Raw genomic sequence first — 19,926 nt, 5'->3', positions numbered from 1 at the left:
ACACACATAAAGACAGATCTCAGTTTCCTTTAAAGCTGTTCTGGAGTTCTGCAGCACCTGACAGACTCCTGTGCAACACAAACACAACACAAACTCCTCGACGTTTTTCAACTCCGCAAATAAAGCCACGCAATGAAATGCACGCACACACAGCGCTGCTCCAAACAGCCAAACGTCCCCCCCCTTGCATATCCTACCTCTGCAGATCGGGGTTTTATGATCTTTTTATGATCATATGTTGCGTTTATTCCAGTGCGTAAAAAGTTTCCTCTCGATCTTTATTCCTCGGCGCCATGCGTCCGGACCTGCGGCTCCTCGGCTCCTCTGCTCAGCCTCTCCCTCTCTCTCTCTCTCTCTCCCTCTCTCTCTCTCTCTCCCTCTCTCTCTCTCTCTCCCTCGCTCGGTCTGCTCGCCTCGAACAGGCACCTACACGAAAACTGAGCCCCCTCCAGCGGTGACATCACCAGTCGCCATGGCAACTGACTCCACCCCGGGTCCGGAACTGGACTTACCTGTCTGACTGCCTGCCTGCATTTCAAAACAAACAGTTCCCACCCCTCCCAGCAGATCCGATCACACTCTGTCCTCAGAAATAGAATTAAAAAAGTTTCTGTAGATGAATTATTTGAGTTAAAAGCAAAGTGCTTAAACCTCAGAACAGATGTGGGGCCTGAAGAAAAAGCTCACACACTGTTTGGTGAGTTTGGAATAATAAATAAAGAGTCTGCAGCTTTTTAATTTACATTGTTTTTATCCTTGTTGAGCTTGAGATTCTCTTATTATGTTGTTTTTGCTTTATTGTATTTAATTTCTGCTTCCTTCTTAGATTTTAGATTCTAGTCTTTTATTTCATTGCTCGTTTCACGTATCTCGTGTTTTTCCGAATGACAATAAACCTTCTTGAATCCTGCATCTCTCTCCGGAGGGTTTTGCCTTTCACACGTGAACAATGCGATCACTTTGGCGACGGCTGAAAGAGAAAACTCCCTCGGACGGAACCAGAGGCGTTCACAGACACACAGGCGTCCCCAGAGCTCTCAGGTGAGGGGGGGGTGCAGGAGGCAGGGGCAGGATGTCCGCTGCAGAGACATCACATGTTTTCTGTTTACAGCACATGGACAAAACTGCTCTGTGGACAATCTTCTTCTGTGTCTTCTACGTGTGTGGTCCCTCTTTTTTCATCCTGAGATACTTGTTTTATTCTCATGTCAGAAACGTTCATAAATACCCGACTCGCTGGAGCTGAATCCTCGGGGACAATTTCATTCTGTGTTCTCACATCGGCTCCTTCTGATGTTCTGCAGACTTTTCTAACAGGGGACCGGCTGCAGAACGTCTGCTGGCTCTCACCGGGACATTTGCATTCCCTCATACAGCCCGTTAGGTTCAGTGCATGTCTGAAAGCAGCTATAGAGTAACAATCCCCCCCCTGCCCCCCTCCCCCGGATGCCTGATATCACCGATGCAAATTCATGATCAATGCAGTGGATTGAAGCAGCGCCTCATGAATAGGGTTCATTTTGCATGTGGCATCTGAAAAAAACAGCAGATGAAATCCCTCTTGCACAATGCCTGGTGCTGTCGCCCGGAGCTCCCCTGTGGCTCGGTGCCAGTCTCACCATTACCTCGATTGTTTTGGCTACAAAAGCCAGCTGGCCCCTCCCCCTTGTGTCCTGTGACCCGGAGCAAACACACAGACAATGACCAGGTAAAGTCAAACGTCCACCTCTAGCAGAGTCGCCCTCCCCCCCCCCGTCCACTCGCTTCCAGCTCAAAAAGCTGACGGCAACAGGGAGACTTTATAATCTTTAAAATCTCCCTAACAACTGGGGATGGGGGAAAAAATCGATTCAGTTACAAATCGCGATTCTTGTAAATCGATATGCCACCGCCATCGTATTGGGAGGTCCCTGCCGATTCCCGTCCCTACTAACAACACTAGATGTGTGCTTGATCCATCACGCTGTCGTCAAGCATAAACAAACCAGGTCTGAAGCTATAAGCAAGTCCACTTATGGAGAAAACGGGCTTTAAAGTGAGCAGGCGATTCAAAGTGACCGTGGTTTGCATGTTTTCTATGCCTGAACAAAAACACACCACCTCAGTGTTTCACAGCGGCTGTGGGAGGGGAATGGGACAGGCTGATTTATAAAACAGATTTCACATGTACCCTGCAACGGGCAAAAAAAGGAGGAGGTAGTTGTGCAGTTGCATTGTTGCCTCAGTGTGCAAAGGGGAATTAAAGCACCTGTAACTCAGAGACAAACACCCAGAGGATGTGATACTGTCCAAACTGCACGGATACAAAACTAGTTATTTATACAGACCTGTCTTGTCTCATTGCTTTTATGTGAAGAACTATTTGTTTGATTTTACAGATGTAAGATAAAGCTGTTCCAGACTGAACTGAACTAAAAATGATATAAGATCGTATAAAATGGACAATAAAGCTGCAGTAAGATTTTTGCGACTTGGGGGAAAGAAAAAACAGCTAAAACATTTGCATACTTACATTTTATTGTCTTATAAAATGTGATTGTTTATATATTTAAACAAATTTGGAGTGATTCTCGCCAACTGACAAATCAATTATTCACTCTCCTTTTATCTCTGTTTTGTCTCCACCAACTTTCATAGCCCTTTGGTGTTTTAGTGCCAAACTAAAGTCACATCAAAAGAGAAGAAAAGAAAGAACAGTCTTGAACAGGACGAAAGTGAATCATGGTTCACTTCATTTGCATCGTGAAAACACTTTTTGGGATATAACAAACTTTCAGACCAATCACAGGAAGTTGAGACAGTATCAAACAACAGAAGAAGAAGAAGAAGCGGAGGCCTCACTGGTCTCTCTACTGGTCTGGACCTTCAGGTGAAGTCTCAACTCTTTGGATCCATGGGTAATATATGTGCGCAGCTTTAACATCAATATACTATAATGTTTTAATAACAATATAATTCAAACCAAACAATGAGATCCCAACACTCCACATCCAAGCTTCTCTGACTGACCTGCTCCCGCAGCCTCTCCTGGTGGCCCATGATCGCTGAGGCGTGATGGGGGTATTTCTGCTTGAGATGCTCCAGGAACGCCTCCCTCTTCTTGTCCATGTCTGGCGGCTGCATGGCGAGGATCTCTCTGGAGCCGCGGGCGCCCCCTAACGTGTGCCTCCGGGGGACGGTTCGGCTGCCTCTGGCGTCGGCTCTCAATGGCGGCGCCCCGTTGGGGGAGGCCTGTCGGCGGCCCACGCGCTCGGCATCCTCCGGTGAGGTCACCTTCAGGTTGCTCTTGTTTTGTTCTGAAGGAGAGCAGAGGTGACAGAGAGAGAGCAGGGGTCAAAACACATGCTCCATGCGGATGTTTTGACATCAACAACAAGATAGATAGATAGATAGATAGATAGATAGATAGATAGATAGATAGATAGATAGATAGATAGATAGATAGATAGATAGATAGATAGATAGATAGATAGATAGATAGATAGATAGATAGATAGATAGATAGATAGAGTACTTTATTCATCCCCGAAGGGAAATTAAGTTGCCGGTATATTTGAGTACAATAAAATACAATACAATACAATAGAATAAAATTAAAAATATTGAGGTAGAAAGAATATAAAAAACAGAAGCACAAGATAAAATACAATAAAATAGGTAGATAAGGTGCAGTGGCAAGATAATGGTAATAGTACTGATGATATGATGGTAATGGTATTGTTAGACAGTATATAAGAATAGTACAGTATATATAGTATATAATATAACATAATATATATTTATATATGATAGTAATTATACCAATATAAAAGCAGTATATGGTAATGGCAGCAACAGTATATATAATAATAATGGTGATATAATAATAGTAATTATAACATGTACACATGTATAAATATGTGTATATAGACTTATGTAAACAAGAATATACAGAGAGTATGATATGATATATAGTAGAGGTATGAATATGAATATAAGTATTTGACTATACAATAGGTAAATATAATATACTATGAGTCTAAGAATATGTAGACAATATGTAGGCACATGTGCTTTGCTACCGTAGGTCATGAGGGCACAGAAAAACAAATTCCAAGATGTTATATTTAAGATATTTAAGATACATTTTATTTATCCCACACACATCCACAGGCACACTCATGCAAGGGGAAATGTAACCTCTGCTTTTAACCCATCTGGAACCAGACACACAGAGCAGTGAGCAGCCATGTACGGCGCCCGGGGAGCAGATGTTGGGGGAGTAAGGTGCCTTGCTCAGGGGCACTAGACAGGGTAGGGAGAATCCTCTTGGATTTTTGGACAGATCAATCCAGGTTCGTCTTTTTGTTGTTTCTCCGTGGAGTCGAACCAGAGACGAACCAGAGACCTTTTCTGCCCATAGTCCAAGTTTCTGCCACTAGTCCACCGCCTCTCCCAATATCCTAATATCCAATATCCTCCTTATACAGAGAAGTTTAGAAAAGTTTAGCAAAATCTAAACTGTGAGTTTCTCCTTTACCGTTTTTACCCATGAGAGAAAACTGACTCGATATTCAAAAAGATGTTAATAGTTTCTCCAGAAGCCAAACTGAAACAAACATTGTCTGAGCACGGTTCATTATGTATTCATGCTCTTGTATATTTCAACAATGAACCCGAAATTGGATGTGACAGTCACAATGCGGCTGATGAAAACACGCACTGGAAACAGCTGTTACAGCCACACATCCATGAATGCAGGGCGACGCAAACTGAGAACTCCAGAGCATCTGTTTATTCACCCGGAGAAACAACCAGGTGCACCAGGGTGAGAGGTGAGATTTCCCTCAGGGACATTAGGAGTATCTGTGTGTTTTGTATTTTCAGTTGTTGTGAGACAGATTTCAGCCGAGGATGTCGAGTATTCCAGCTGTTGCAAACGGGTTCAGAGTGTTACAGTAAAAGCAGAAGGCCTGTGTCGCCGTTATCCTGCGGTCGGCGATCTGTCCCCTTCTGTCCCGATATGAAAACAACAATAAAGTGTTGAAGATGGATATTTGATTTCAGGGCAGAGCGGAGATAAAGTAAACACACCCTCCTTTAGGCGTATGAACATCTTTGCACTTTGTTATCTTGTCTCGATTCGATCAGGGCCCGAGGGCGCACACTTGTAATCCATCAATATGAGAGATAGTGTATGGGGAGGAAGAGGAAGAGGAGAGGAAGAGGAGAAGAGAAGCAATAAGCCTGTTTTCCTGTCGGGCAGGTAGAGCTATAATATGCACCTTTCAGAGGGTAATGGTGGAAAATGAAGGCCCACATATGGAGTTCAGCTCCTAAACGTTTGAAGGAGGATATTTCAAGTGATTTTGTGAGAGGTTAGAATGACTTTTCTCTGAAAGCTTGAAAACACACAGTGAGCCACAGAAGGAATTTCTCACTTTCCTCTCAAAGACGTGTTGGGACTGAGACGCAGGTGGAACTCAGGAGTGGTAAAACACTTTCTCATTAGCTGCAGCGGTTGAATTTCTGTTTGTTTTCCCTGTGCTGGGAAATGTCCTCCCATTTAAGTTCTACGGCTTTTGTCAAAACACAGAACTGCTTCGGTCGGTAAACACAAAACACACACAGGCTGGCGTCACCAACACTATCAGATCAGACCCCGGCCCGAGCTCAGAGCCCCAGCACGTCTCATGTACTTCCAATCCTATTTTTAACTCCCAAACACACTTTACCCCCACTGCCAACCGAATTACACCCAGCAGAGAGAACAGACTCAAACCGCTGAAGGATCGTTTGCAGGTGTCAAGTCAGAGAAAGCTAATTACCTTCCCCGGGAGAACAATCTTTATCTTCATCTGCTACTTCCTCCTCCATCGCAAACTTTGGGATCAACACGACGCGGTGGAAGAGCGGCGGCCGGGAGAATCGGCCACAACTGCTTGCTCAGAGATTCCAGACGTGGCTCACGTGGAAAAAAAAAGAAGGGGGCTTGAGATAGGCCCTGCCCCACAGCCCCAGGATAGACTGGTGGGGATTTAGAGAGTCAACTGCATTCCAGGACACAGAGCGGCTGGGCCTTCACCCTCGGGCTGAAGGCTCTCCTGCTAGTGGTCAAAGGCTGAATGCAAAAACGTGCGAGCTGGAGACGCGGAGCAAATAAAAGAAGAATCTGATGAGAAACACATTGTCTCCTCTTAGAACAGGACCCCGACACTAACAGGTGTCAATAAAACTGTCCGACTATCACACACACACACACACAGACACACACACGGTTATACACACACAGTCTGTGCTTCATCAGGACTTTGTCTGCAAGCTGTCTTTTGTTGGACTCTCCGTCCCCCTGCCGAGGGGCCCACCAGACACCAGAGTGCATCCAAATGTGTCATAACCCACTTCTGAGCCACATCCAAACGGCTCTGAGCGCACGGCAGCCGGCTAATATGTGATCGAGTTATCTGATCAACGCTGCGACCCCCAAGGAGACGAGCAGCCAGTGTTGTGTTGTTTCCAATTAGGAAGCTCAAGGGACACGATGTTTCTGTTTGCGTCCGCTCCGAGGATCCGTGAAAGCAACGCTGCTCTGTTTGCCTGACAGTCCGCAAACATGCTCATCTGCTCCATACGTTGTGCAAACACGTCAGTCTGTACATGTCTGATGTGGAGGAGGAAGAGGAGGGAGGGGCCGCTGTGCATGAGTTCATTTCTCTGCAGCTGCTGATGTAAGTGACCCAATCTACACGTTCGGGAAGACGTCGACACAAATTGAAGTAGCTAATAGTGGTGGGGGAAAAAATCGATTCTGTTCAGTATCGCGATATTTTGCGCCCGCGATTATATCGATACTGTAGCACAAAGTATTGCCTGGCTGGCAAAGCATGCTGAGGAGAGTTTCAGAGTTTAAAAGATACCTAGTGTGTATGCGGAAAGGATGTTCTCCACTGCAGGAGATATAGTAACGTTCCAGAGGAGCACTTTAACATCTGAGCATGTTGACCAACTCCTTTTTCTGAACAAAAATGCCAATATTCCCAAATGAAATTAACATTTTGGGTCATGACCTTGCAGGTCTCAATTTGATTGAAGCTCTAGGTTACTCTTATTTATATGATTGAGCTCAGTGTTCATGTGAGAGGTCTCCTATTCAGAAAATAATTACAAAGGTCCTGTGTCCTGAATGTTCAAGGACAAAGTTTTTGCACTACCCTTTCTTAGTTTTTGCACTTCAGTTAATGTGTAGAAAACAATGTTGTTCACATAATTAAATGTGAAATTTGAAGTGAGTTGAGCAGTCTTATTTTCCTCAACTTTTGCAATGCCTTTGAATAATATCGGGGACATGAATCGCAATATATCGCAGAATCGAATCGCAATACTTGCAGTATCGCAATATATCGCAGAATCGCAATACTATTGAATCGTCACATTTTTGCCAATTCCCACCCCTAGTAGCTAAAGAGGAAAAAATAAAACAGTGAGGAGGATCAATGGCCTAGTTCGTGGGCCATGTAATTGAAAGTGGTGCGATGAGCGCATGAACAAACACAATGCAGCAGCTGACAGGATAATGTCTAACATATGGAGACAAGTCTGCTTCCTCCCACTTTGTGTCTGACTCGACCCGCTCACATGTTTCTGCACAAAAGGCAACGGAAGCAGAGGTCACGTCATTTCATCACACTGTGGAATTGAGTTAGCTTAACGCAATCTAAAGTCATATCTGTAATGGTTTTTTTTCAATTCCAGGTGTTACACGGCGGAGGAAAAAGTGATTTTCTTTTCAAGGAACAAACTTTACCACAAACTGCTTAAGTTAGTGATTTCCTATGTTTCCCAGAATCCCTCTCCCCCCCAGAGAACAGGCTCCAACATGTTGCATTCAATAAGAGCTTAAAGAGCAGATGGCGAGCGCTGCAGCTTTATGTGGTTTGGTTTTTTCTTCTTCTGATAGGATTTCACTCTGCTTGATCGCCGCAAGCAGCCGAGACAAAGAGTCCAGAAATCGGGAGTGTTTTAACTTGTGCTTTGTTTTCTATTTGCCTAAACTTTCAAAAGTCTTAAAACTTTCCTTCAACTCCAACTTCCTCCACTAGGGGTCTTTCAATCAAAACAATAACAAGGCCGCTGGGGATTGCAGTTACCTTGAAGAAGAAAACTCTTTCCTCTAGATTCCTCCGGGTCTGAACATTGCTTGAAACATTTTGGATAATTGGACACAAGTTAACAAAATATAAAACATAGGCATTATATCTTTAAATATTTATAATGGTTTAAATGGAAACACCTTTTCACACATAGCACATCTAGAAGCTGGTGGATTATTGCCCCTTTTCCTCCAATGTTTAGATAAAATGTTCCACAGTATCTAACGAATTTGAAATGCTGCCTTTTTCTGTAGAAATCTCAGAGAAGAATTTGAACCAGTGAGTGTTTCCGTGTGAGAGGTGTCTGGGTCTGACAGGGACACGTACATCATCCCAACTTGTGCTTTGTTTTCTATTTGCCTAAACTTTCAAAAGTCTTAAAACTTTCCTTCAACTCCAACTTCCTCCACTAGGGGTCTTTCAATCAAAACAATAACAAGGCCGCTGGGGATTGCAGTTACCTTGAAGAAGAAAACTCTTTCCTCTAGATTCCTCCGGGTCTGAACATTGTTTGAAACATTTTGGATAATTGGACACAAGTTAACAAAATATAAAACATAGGCATTATATCTTTAAATATTTATAATGGTTTAAATGGAAACACCTTTTCACACATAGCACATCTAGAAGCTGATGGATTATTGCCCCTTTTCCTCCAATGTTTAGATAAAATGTTCCACAGTATCTAACGAATTTGAAATGCTGCCTTTTTCTGTAGAAATCTCAGAGAACAATTTGAACCAGTGAGTGTTTCCGTGTCAGAGGTGTCCTGGTCTGACAGTGACACATACATCATCCCAACTTGTGCTTTGTTTTCTATTTGCCTAAACTTTCAAAAGTCTTAAAACTTTCCTTCAACTCCAACTTCCTCCACTAGGGGTCTTTCAATCAAAACAATAACAAGGCCGCTGGGGATTGCAGTTACCTTGAAGAAGAAAACTCTTTCCTCTAGATTCCTCCGGGTCTGAACATTGTTTGAAACATTTTGGATAATTGGACACAAGTTAACAAACTATATAACATAGGCATTATATCTTTAAATATATATAATGGTTTAACTGGAAACACCTTTTCACACATAGCACGACTAGAAGCTGATGGATTATTGCCCCTTTTCCTCCAATGTTTAGATAAAATGTTCCACAGTATATAACGAATTTGAAATGCTGCCTTTTTCTGTAGATACCTCACTAAAGAATTTGAAGCAGTGAGTGTTTCCGTGTGAGAGGTGTCCGGGTCTGACAGTGACACATACATCATCCCAACAGGTCGGTCCCTGTCGAGGCAAACTCATCATTTAAGCAGCTCCTCCAAACCTGCAATTACCGCCTGTGGTCCGAGCAACCTGCCCTGCCGCACTTTTCCTGTCAGCATTCCAGGCGCTGAAGAAATGACCTCCTTCCTCAGCGGGTGAATCACGTCTCACTTCCAACGGCTCAAGAATGTCCCTCTCTCTTCTGCAGCTGCCCGTGTTGAGTACATGATGGTCTCCTCATGTGAAAGACAAACGTCAAACACTTGTCCATGAACACCCAGGTCAGGTCTTAGGAGGAGGAGCGGAGGGGGGGTGGGCCTCCTGTGGTTTACAGCTACTTTCTGGTTGTGGCTTATTTATGTAGGAATGTATCCCTGGTCGCACTCCCACTCTCCCCTACTATTACTGTCCCATAACTATGCAGTGAGATACAAAGCCCTGTTGTGTGCAGTAAAAAGCTCACATAGCGATACCCTGCAGCCATGAAGGCACGAGCACACTACAGCACTGGTCCACTGTCGAGAGTCTGACAGAATTGTTATTATGTAAAAGTTATCGCAGTCGTTACATTAGATGATCCATTCATGTGGAACTGAGCCTGGTGTAATATGATTAGAATAAATGCAGCTCCTGATGTACTGTAAAAACATAAATTTGATCATAAAGTCTATTACTTTAAATGTTGTTTTAAAGGAGAAAGATTAAGATACAAAACAAATGCACAGACATGCACAATCACACTCATGCAATTGTAGGGAAATTTAACTTCTGCTTTTAACCCATCTGGCGCAGGACACACAGAGCAGTGGGCAGCCATGTACGGCGCCCGGGGAGCAGATGTTGGGGGAGTAAGGTGCCTTGCTCAGGGGCACTAGACAGGGTAGGGAGAAACCTCTTGGATTTTTGGACAGATCCATCCAGGTTTGTCTTTTTGTTGTTTCTCCGTGGAGTCGAACCAGAGACGAACCAGAGACCTTTTCTGCCCATAGTCCCAAGTTTCTGCCACTAGTCCACCGCCTAATACACAATGCCAACAGGGCGAAAGTTTTTAAGTCTGATAACGTTGGTCCGTCTGTTTGTCTCAACACTTCCACACTAGACTGAACATAAAGTGAAGACAAAGTTCTCTGACCATGGCTGCAAATGACGTTGTCGGCACAAGATGGCTGTGATACTTTGGCTTCATCTCTGGATAGCGGGAGGAAGTGGAGACATGTCGCCTCTCATGTCCCAGACGGATATATAACCAAATGCTTTCGATACAATAACTCAAACGCATTTGTTCCAAAGGATGTGCACGTCAGTGGAGGTGACCAGTTAAACGCCTGCAGAAAAAGAGAGGCCGACTTCTGCACCGACTTCCCCTGAGCTCTGATTCCACTCCGCTCCACTCTCGACTCTGGAGGTGAGCGACACCAGACAGAGAGAACGAGTCCGGCTATGCGGCCCGGCCACATTTTTCACGCCACATGCACACAAACACAGACATTCACACACTAAGGCTCACACGCAGGAAATATCTCACATCCGATCTGGGTGTCTGCTTCACTCTTGTGCCTGTTCAGCTCGTAAAAAGAAATGTAATGTGCAATTTTCAAGTCACGTACAGCACTTATGGATTTTTGCACACAATGGGAAAAACAGTCGTCGCGTGAAAATGATTCAGGAGAGGAGAAGGAGGGGGGGAAGGAAACCTCTCGTAAATAGAAGAATTCTACTTGTCGTCATTTTTATTTTTGCTTATAAGAGAACTGGACTGAATGAATTCAATACGACAGAAATATTGGTGTTTTTCAGATTCATATTCTTTCTCCTCTTTAGCTCCCCTAAACCTCTTCCTTCTCTGTCTGTGCTGATTCAAGTCCTCGGTCCCTGTGTGTGCTGAGGGAGCATTCACCCCTACATGACCCATGTCTGACACTGGCATTGTGCTCGCTCCAGTGAACAAATAACAGCGTTTCTCAATCACCTCCTTTATGCTGTCCGCTCCATCAGGGATAAAATAAACACCGCCTATGAATTATACACTTGAAGCTGACAAATTAACTCTGATTAGTGGCTTTGAAAGAGCGTCACTGGGATTCCACATGTCAGATTTCCGGAAACGTTTAGTGGGACTCCTCAGGGTAACTAGATGTTCCTCTTCTACTTGAATTTCTGCATTTTTTATTCCTTTTAAGTTCCGGTCTCTCTCTTTTTCCCACATCACTCACGTTATAATAGGGAAAATAGACACACACACACACAATGTGCATCTTTGAATAAAGATAGTTGCATATTCACAAATATATACTCCATCAATATGTGTGTGTGTGTGTGTGTGAAGTTAGATACACAGGCCTGTCTAGACTTTCTCCTCTGCTGGAGCTTTATAAACAAACCTGACAGGCAGATGGCCAAAAGATATGAGTTACAGGCATGGAGTCTAGTGTGTGTTTGTGTGTGTGTGTGTGTGTGTGTGTGTGTGTGTGTAAGTGCTGGAAATAGTAGCAATGGAGGAGAGTGTTGGTGTGATATCAAAACATCCACGGGAGCAGCAGGGAATTTGACAGCTTAACGTTGCACAATAAAGGTTAAATGATCTCACAGGAGTCTCTCAGCAGATTCAAGTGAGGCTCTTTACTGTAGCTGAACCCAATGAAGTACGGAAAATTGATTTCGCCGCAGCTTTACCTCCGAGTCGAGTGGAATTGCTTATCCTGTAGATCTTTAACTCAGGTGCCAGGTTAGAAACCCTTCCCACTGAATGGACCGCAACTTAAATGCAGTTTAGCTCAGTCTGATCCACTTTCCCTTGTAAAGAGTAAATACTTAAATTCAGGAGGAAATTCGATGGAATCAATCATTTTGTTCCCGGCCCGTCTCCCTCGTCGCTCCATCTGCTTCTTCTTTCTCCTGCTGTTGCACGACTCACAAAGTAAACAGGCGGAGGGGTTGGGGGGGGGGGGGGAGTTGAGCGAGAGCCTCTGGCAGCTCCGGCCTGTTGGTTCTGATGCTTCCCTCCCAGACGGCCGGAGGACAACTCAAACAAACAGCTCTGTTTATTGGCCGGCTCCACTCATCAGCACACACATCAGCACCGGATCAATCCAGAAAACAACCCGGGGCCTGTTACCTCCTCTCCACTGACCATGCTGGAGGTGCACTGGGTTTTCCCCACAGCAGGGGGTGCTGTTGAACATGCTCCAGGCATGTTGTGCAATGATCACAAGGAAATTATACAGCTCGGGGTGTGTGTGTGTGAGTGAGGGTGTGTGCGTGTATGTGCATGTCAGTGTATGTGTGTGTTTTCTCAGTTGTTCACAAGGAAATAGGCTCCAGAATATTTCCTTTGTCATTTATTAACTGAGACACTAAGTGCTGCTTAATGAACCAATTGGTGTGTTTGTTAGTGTGTCTGTGAGTGCAGTTACGGGCGTGTGTGTGTGTGTGTGTACGTGTGAGTGTGAGTGCACAAATGCACATGTTTGCCAGTGAAACCCCCGGCAGTGTGCACACTTCATTAACTCGTGGCCAGAGTAGGTGTAAGTCAACCTCGCCACCGGCTCAGATGTCTGCTGGTCTCCCGTGACAACCGTCTCTGGGCCAACAGTGAGGCTGGTGGTGTCCTGAGGTGGGGTGGGAGGGGAAGGGGATGGGGGGGGGACTGAGCGATGCTAAGAACAGCTGCAGCTGCGAGCGAGAGAGGAGGAAGCTGCTACCTTGTCTCCCCCTGCCTGAGAGAAACAGTTCGGTGGAAACGGTCTCACGCTGACTGGACCGCGGCGGCGGCCTCCCGAAGGACCAGACTCCCGAGGAGATCCGGCCTGATCTCTCTCTCCCTGGAGGAAAGATAACAGCGCTCTCACTGGCCTGGAAAATGCTTCAGTGCAGTTCATTTAACCAAATCCCCAGTGTGAGGGAGTGAGTCACCTGTTTAACAGCTCAACTGTGACCAGGGCTGATCTGGAAATGTATTCTACCAGTGCGATTTTCATTTTATGAGTGTCAATACTAAAATGATGTGGTTGTTTTTCTGTTATACCAGGTCAATGACTGTAACATGTTGTACACCTCAACAAGGCAAAATGCTAAATGTTCTAAATCTAAAACATCCCAGGTTAGAAGGTTAGAACCAGCTTGTGCCGATGATGTCATTTGGAGTCTGTACTGTAGGGATCGGGGGGGCAGAGGAGATACACACACTCGACCCTATCACGAGTAGGTCTCATCTGCCAATCATGACACTTTCCTGGACAAACATCAGTGTGATAAGTACTACCTCAAATGACAGAAACCATCTTGGAGGAAAAATAAACGTTTGCTCCATGTCCCATCCACTAACACGGAGGAAGCTGGGTTCACGACCTATACCACCGCCAGCCACCAGAGAACGATTGAGACGCTTAGACTCCATTTCTCCAGGGCTGTCAGGTCGTCCATCTTTATATAAAGTCTGAGAAAGAACTGACATGTTTTTCTATTTCTTACAAAAAGAGCCGTCATCTCTCAGCCGAACTCTGATCCTGAGATGATTATTTCACTGCCGACCTCACAGACACGTCCCTCAGCTTGTACCACACGTCCCGAGTGTTGAACGAGGCGAGAGTAGAATTCTCAGGCCGCTCCCAGGCAGCGCGTTTGTTTTTGAGATATCTCTTATCTGTTTTGGCAAGTTCGCTCTGTCAACAAATTCAAACACAAGTGCACGTTGCAGATATGCACTCGAGATATCGACACACACACACTGGCACAGCCCATGCAGTAAATAAACGCCCGTGATTTCCTTTGCACAAACGGCAGGAAGCACCTGTTCCTCTTATCTGCTGATAATTAGATGTAGAGTACGGCTCATTTAAAAGACGGCTGTGGATGAAGACGCTCCAGAGTCCTGAGCAAATTAAAGCAACTTCCCAGCAGCGAGTTAACTATGCATTAAGTCTGCACAGGCCTTATGCTTACTCCCTCACACATTTATTAAAAAGTGATTGCACTGCAACAGACTCTCTGCACAGTGATAAGCAGCTTAGGACTTTTCGAGCAAGTCAATCATAAGTTCCTCTCACTCCTCAGCGCCTATCTCTTCTTCTTCTTCTCCCTCTTCTTTCCGCTAGCACAGCGTAACATACGTCAACCTAAAGCTCATTAACGCCCCAACAGCTCAGGGATGTAAAAGTCAGGAATCAAATGCGTCACTGAAGCAAACGATCCCACAATCAGCGTTTGCCAAACAGTAAATCAACCGTGTGATATCAGGTTTTGAAGATAAAAGGTGTGTTGTTTCAAATCCAGCCGAAAAAACAACTTTATAGGGAGACATCTTTCATGCTTATTCTCAAATGTTTGGTGCGGTCATCCCTCCAAACCCATTATGTGCCATTTTTGGTTTTACTGATGAAACTCGTCCTCTTAAAGGCAGAGCCCATATTGTCATAGCTTTCACCTCTCTGCTTGCCAGACGTCTGATACTACTCTTATGGAAGGAGAAAACACCTCCCACATTCAGTAGATGGATTAGAGACACTATGTCTTTCTTGAAACTGGAGAAAATCAGATATATTCTGAAAGGTTCCATACAGAGCTTTGAGAGAACCTGGACCCCCTTCTTGTCGTACTATGAGAGCATACAAAGCCCACTACAAGAGGAAGATTAGATGGCACCCCCCCTCCCCTCTTTTATTTTTATTTCTTTTAAAATTGTATTTACCTATTTACTGATTTATTTATTTATTTTTCTTTAATTTAATTTTCCTCTTTCTTCCTATTCTCTGCTTTGTCTTGCAGCAGTGATGTATGCAATTGTATTGTATTGTATTGCAATAATCTAATATTCCTATATACATATATATATATATATATATATATATATATATATATATATATATATATACATTCTATGTACTTCTGCTTCATGGGGTAGGCTGGCCTGGGGTGGGTGGGTAGTATTGTGTGTAGGGGTATATCCATCAGATTTGTGTTTATAATTGTATTGAGTACCCAAAGAAAACCAATAAAAAATGTTAAACAGAAAAAACGACTTTATATTTGCGGCAATGACGAGTGTCTGCATCTGTGTGTGTCCACGTCGGGGCTGATGAAGCCGAGTGGCTCCTTGAGGTCCTGCGTTAGAGAGGTGAGAGCAGCTGATAAGTGGCGCCCGTGGAGGAGGGAGGTGAAACCATCTCTGTAGACGCCGAGCCACGCCGGGAACACCAGTGACTCTGTCCTGGTCTTTATCTATGAAAAACCTGCTGTGTCTGTCTCAGGCTGCGTGTCCCACATATGCATGAGTCAGTGGGTGGACTGAATCCAGGCTGAAGGCTCTGTGGACCAGAGGGGCCTGGAAGTGGGAGGTTTGTGAATATGGACCAGCTTGGCCAGACTCATTAGGAGGGAGGGAGAAAATGCTTTAATGCACAAACTATGCATATTTCTGTCGGCCAAGTGCATTCATTTCCTCCACAGCTCCTCGTAAAGAATGTGAATCCCCCAAAAACCTCTAATTGTCCATTTAAAACGCAGCAAAAAAAAAAAGGGTAAGTCAATATTTTCAAGAGCTGCAAGGGGAAGAGTTCTCCGAGGAATCACAAGAATGCAGGTGACCAACACTGAGGGGAAGTAAGAAAAAAAACAACACACAAGTTTTATTATAGTGTGGTTGCAGTAACGGAAATGTTGCAGCTTTCCCAGGGGCGAGCAGGGGAAACACGAGTTCCTGCAGAGTTTAATAGTTTCACACACAGAGAGAGGCCATAGCACTCAGACAGGCAGGGGTCAGGTCACAGTGGTATCTGGATGGTAGAGTGGTTTCTCAATGGGAACAATGGGACTGATTTTATTACATTAAATGTCACTGTGCTCTAATCAGTTTTGTATTGTAAGTCTCATTTAACACCCTATTGACGGACTGAACTCTCCTATGTGGTTCAGCAGAGTCGTTAAACAGTTTGTTCAACTAAAAATATGTTTCAGGAAAGAAAAGCAAGGTAGAATGAAATAGTTGAAAATAGTTTATTTTGGCTGTAGCATCATGTGACTATCACTGAAGCAGCAGCGCCCTCTGCAGCCACACGTGGGGATTAAATATTATGAGTTTAGTGTCCGAGTGATTAAGTGGTTTTCATTTAGAGGAAAACAAACTGCAACTGAACAGTGGATATTACCCATGATCCTCAGCTTCCTGAACAAGAAGAGATGTTGCTGTAACAAATCCACCAAACTCTGCTCAGAATTCGTCATATTTTAAAAGTTTCCTGCTGAATATTAGAGGTAAATGTCAGTTTTAGAGTATCTTTAACTGATCTACAGTTCAGCTTTCCTCTTCAACCGGCTGGAGCTGATTCGGAAAGTTGAATCTGCGACTCTCAGTCAGTCCCACACTTCTCACTGATCGTACCCGATTGTCAGAGGAAACATTCTCTCTATTGCAAGTCAGTGAACAATCAAACTCATTTTAATGAAGCTGTTATTTTAAGGTTAGAAAAGTTGCACAGGGTTGCCTTCCAGGAAAGTAGATTTAAATGTGAGTTATATGGAGAATGGTCAACAAAGTCTATCAGATTTAGGACTTAATTTTAGCAAATGAAAAGTCACAGTTTTCTTGTCAGTGTGTCCATTAATGTCCAACTGAAGTTTGTTTCTCAGCTCCCTCGTGCTCGTGTTTTCTGAATAAAGGATAAACAGAAAACGATGTCGCAGTTTGACAAACCTCGAGGTCACAAATGCATTCTAACAGCGTATTAGTGGAGCTCTGATAATTTCGTTGTGCAAATTGATGCCACGGTCACTGTCCTGAAAGAGATAGATCAAGGTGAATCTAAATGACTTCCTGAGCCTGGTATCAACTGGCTGCTTAACACTGCCTGGAACACACCTCACACAATAAAGGAGAAACTGTTCTATTCGTGCGGACGCTCACAAAGCGGTTCCTTCATTTGCTATTAGATCAGTGAAATGCCAATTCCCTGTGGATTGGTCTATATTTACATGGAGCGTCTCCTCGCTGGGAGACTCGGCTCTGCTTACTCTTCCGTCTGAGGCTGAGGAAGGAGCAGGTCTGAATTATATTTGCCATCAGTCTAAAAATAACCCGAGGACAAGACACAAGGGCTCCGTGATTTGAGACGAGGAAAAAAGTCATTTTCAGGGATCCTATACCATTTCAGCCTCAGGAGCTGAGCCAGAACCCTAACGGCTCCCCGAGTCCTCTGATTGGTTATTAATGACATCATCCCGAGGGCCGGCCCCCACCTTCCCTCCTCAGCCCGACGATGTCATCAGTGCTGAGGCATCTCAGTGATGTAATGCAGGCAGGGCCGTGACAGACACTCCAGATGCACCTCTTCCTCATTTTCCCCCTCCGCATGCATTCATCTCTTTTTTCTCCTCCGGTTTCTTTCTCCTCCCGTCTCCATCTCCATCTCCATCTTTTCACTTCGCCCTTCAGCTGATAAAAAAATCCCTTTGCACCTGTTTATTAGCACTCGACTGCAGGGCGCAGAGATTTGCAGCTAAGCCCGGGGCTATTAAGAGCTCTTACATGGCTTCTAAAAAAGCGACTGGGAGAAAAGACAGAAGCCGAGCGTTTACTTTTCCTAATCCCGTCTGTGTCCTGCAGCTGTAATTAAAACGCAGAGCAGAGATCGTGGCCCTTTCCCCCCCCCCACCGGGTGCGAACAAAGGCGAGAGAATCCAGGTGGGCTTGACGTCATTTGATTTCTATTTTCGGCAGCTCGGGATAAAGAGAACACTTTTCCCCCTTGTATACAAACACGCAAATGTGTAGTCAAACATCTGTGGGTGATGTCAGTTTGTTCCTGTTTGACTTATTCTGACCATCGTTTTTTGGCCGTGTCCTCACATCTGTTTTTTAATCACAGTTGTGTGTGTCTGAGTTTGTGAGTGTGTGTGTGTGTGTGTGTGTGTGTGTGTGTGTGTGCACATACGTGTCCTGGGCAAACATCCAGAGCTCAAGCCGATTAGTGAAGGGACTCTACCCTGATCAAAGCAGCAGTGAATCCAGCTTACTGGGACGTACTGTGTTACACAGAACCCCCCCCAATGGAAACGATACTGTACGCTTCAAACTCCGAGACCACCAACCGCAATGCAGCACAGACTCGTAAATAGGAAACGTTAAGGATTCTTTCGTGTGTGTGCGTGTCTTTGCTATTGTCTCATATGGAGAGCAAACACTCTCGAGGCTGGAAAATGAGGGAGCAGACATTTAAACCAAGTGCTGTCATCCTGTGTGTGTGTGTGTGTGTGTGTGTGTGTGTGTGTGTGTGTGTGTGTGTGTGTGTGTGTGTGTGTGTGTGTGTGTGTGTGTGTGTGAAGTGTGCAGCTGCTCCATAGAAACTGCACGGCTTAATAGTCCAGAGAGAATGTTGCGGTCGTTATGAGACACATAGAAAACAAGGAGAGATCTTCCCCCCCCACCCACCCACCCGGTGATGTGGACGTTTCTCCACATCCCCGGGTGGAGTCAGGAACATTCTCCTCACCAACAAATGCTCCAGTAATGCCGGCTCTATACGTCTGTTAAAGTTGAAGGACTTGTTCTTTTCCATTTGTTTGAATTATCACCAAACTCTTCAGATGCTCTTTAAACTACAGAAAACTTTAGTGTCTTTCAGCTTATTGTTTTTGGTTTTGCTGCCCACGACTTTACAGTTTGGTTTAGTTTCTCATTTTTGGATAGTGGGAGGAGATGGAGATGTGTCGTTGTAATAATACGTTGATTATATCCATATTTATTATATTCAACTACAGCTCGAACGAAACACTTAGCCTCGGAGTTCCGTCCCAATTATTGCTCGAACTAATTGGTGCCGGCTGACTTCCGAGTGAAGACGTGCAGTGGACGCACTCCCCAGTAAGTTCAAACTGCGATAGTGTCTGTAATGAAGACATTCTCCAGCTCCACAGAGAGTCCTCCATCAAACTGTCGGAGACACCGAGCGGGTGGAGTCTAATAATAAAGGCCTCCTCAGCCGTGGCCGGGACCTGTCAGACTGAATGGATACTGAGCAGACTCTGGGTAAATTAACAGGAAGCTCTTACCGAGGCTAATATGAATTGATATCTTTAAGATGTGAACGAGGCACATTCCTCCTTTTGGAACGACTTGTTATTTGAGTGGCAGACGACTGGTTAGACAAATACCGAGTCACATTTCAACACAGCTGCACGTGCGCACACTTACCGATACCCGACCCCCCCGGTCCCAGCCCCTCCGCTTCATTCTGTGAGCAGTGATATGGTTATTTTGCATTGCCTCTGCGGCTGACCACTCTCATCAACTGCCTAATAGCTCTAGCATGTGCGTAGCAGCCCATCGGCTCCAGCGATCTTGGAGGGTTGAAATGAAGTCGGGTATTGTTGTGCTGCCGCCCGGGGAGGATACACACGCTCCCTCGTTTGAAGAGGGAAACCCGGTGGGAAGGAAACCTCGAAACAAAAGTGCAAAGAAAAGGTGATAAAGGGACGGAACTGTGTGTGTTGGTGGCTGAATGTGTGTTTGTATGTGTGTATTAAAGGGCTGCTCTCCCTCTTCCTGCTATT

At 44.7% G+C, this 19,926-nt stretch overlaps 1 protein-coding gene across 5 annotated transcripts in view; it reads right to left on the bottom strand.

The window, feature by feature from the left end:
* Positions 1-19,926, bottom strand: part of si:ch211-285f17.1 (sickle tail protein homolog) — a 123,602-nt gene that overhangs the window by 44,237 nt on the left and 59,439 nt on the right. For 4 of the 5 annotated variants that reach the window (XM_061093623.1, XM_061093628.1, XM_061093624.1 and 1 more), the window contains exon 1: positions 3,010-3,195. In XM_061093623.1, the coding sequence (XP_060949606.1) occupies positions 3,010-3,123 (114 nt within the window). In that variant the 5' untranslated portion in view covers positions 3,124-3,195. Of the gene's footprint in view, positions 1-3,009; positions 3,297-19,926 lie in introns of those variants that run through there. The other variant, XM_061093629.1, reaches the window with a different exon arrangement.

The sequence above is a fragment of the Limanda limanda genome, chromosome 20 (genome assembly GCF_963576545.1).
Source record: "Limanda limanda chromosome 20, fLimLim1.1, whole genome shotgun sequence".
In the NCBI taxonomy this organism is placed as follows: Eukaryota; Metazoa; Chordata; class Actinopteri; order Pleuronectiformes; family Pleuronectidae; genus Limanda; species Limanda limanda.
This window is presented reverse-complemented; position numbering and strand designations above follow the sequence as displayed.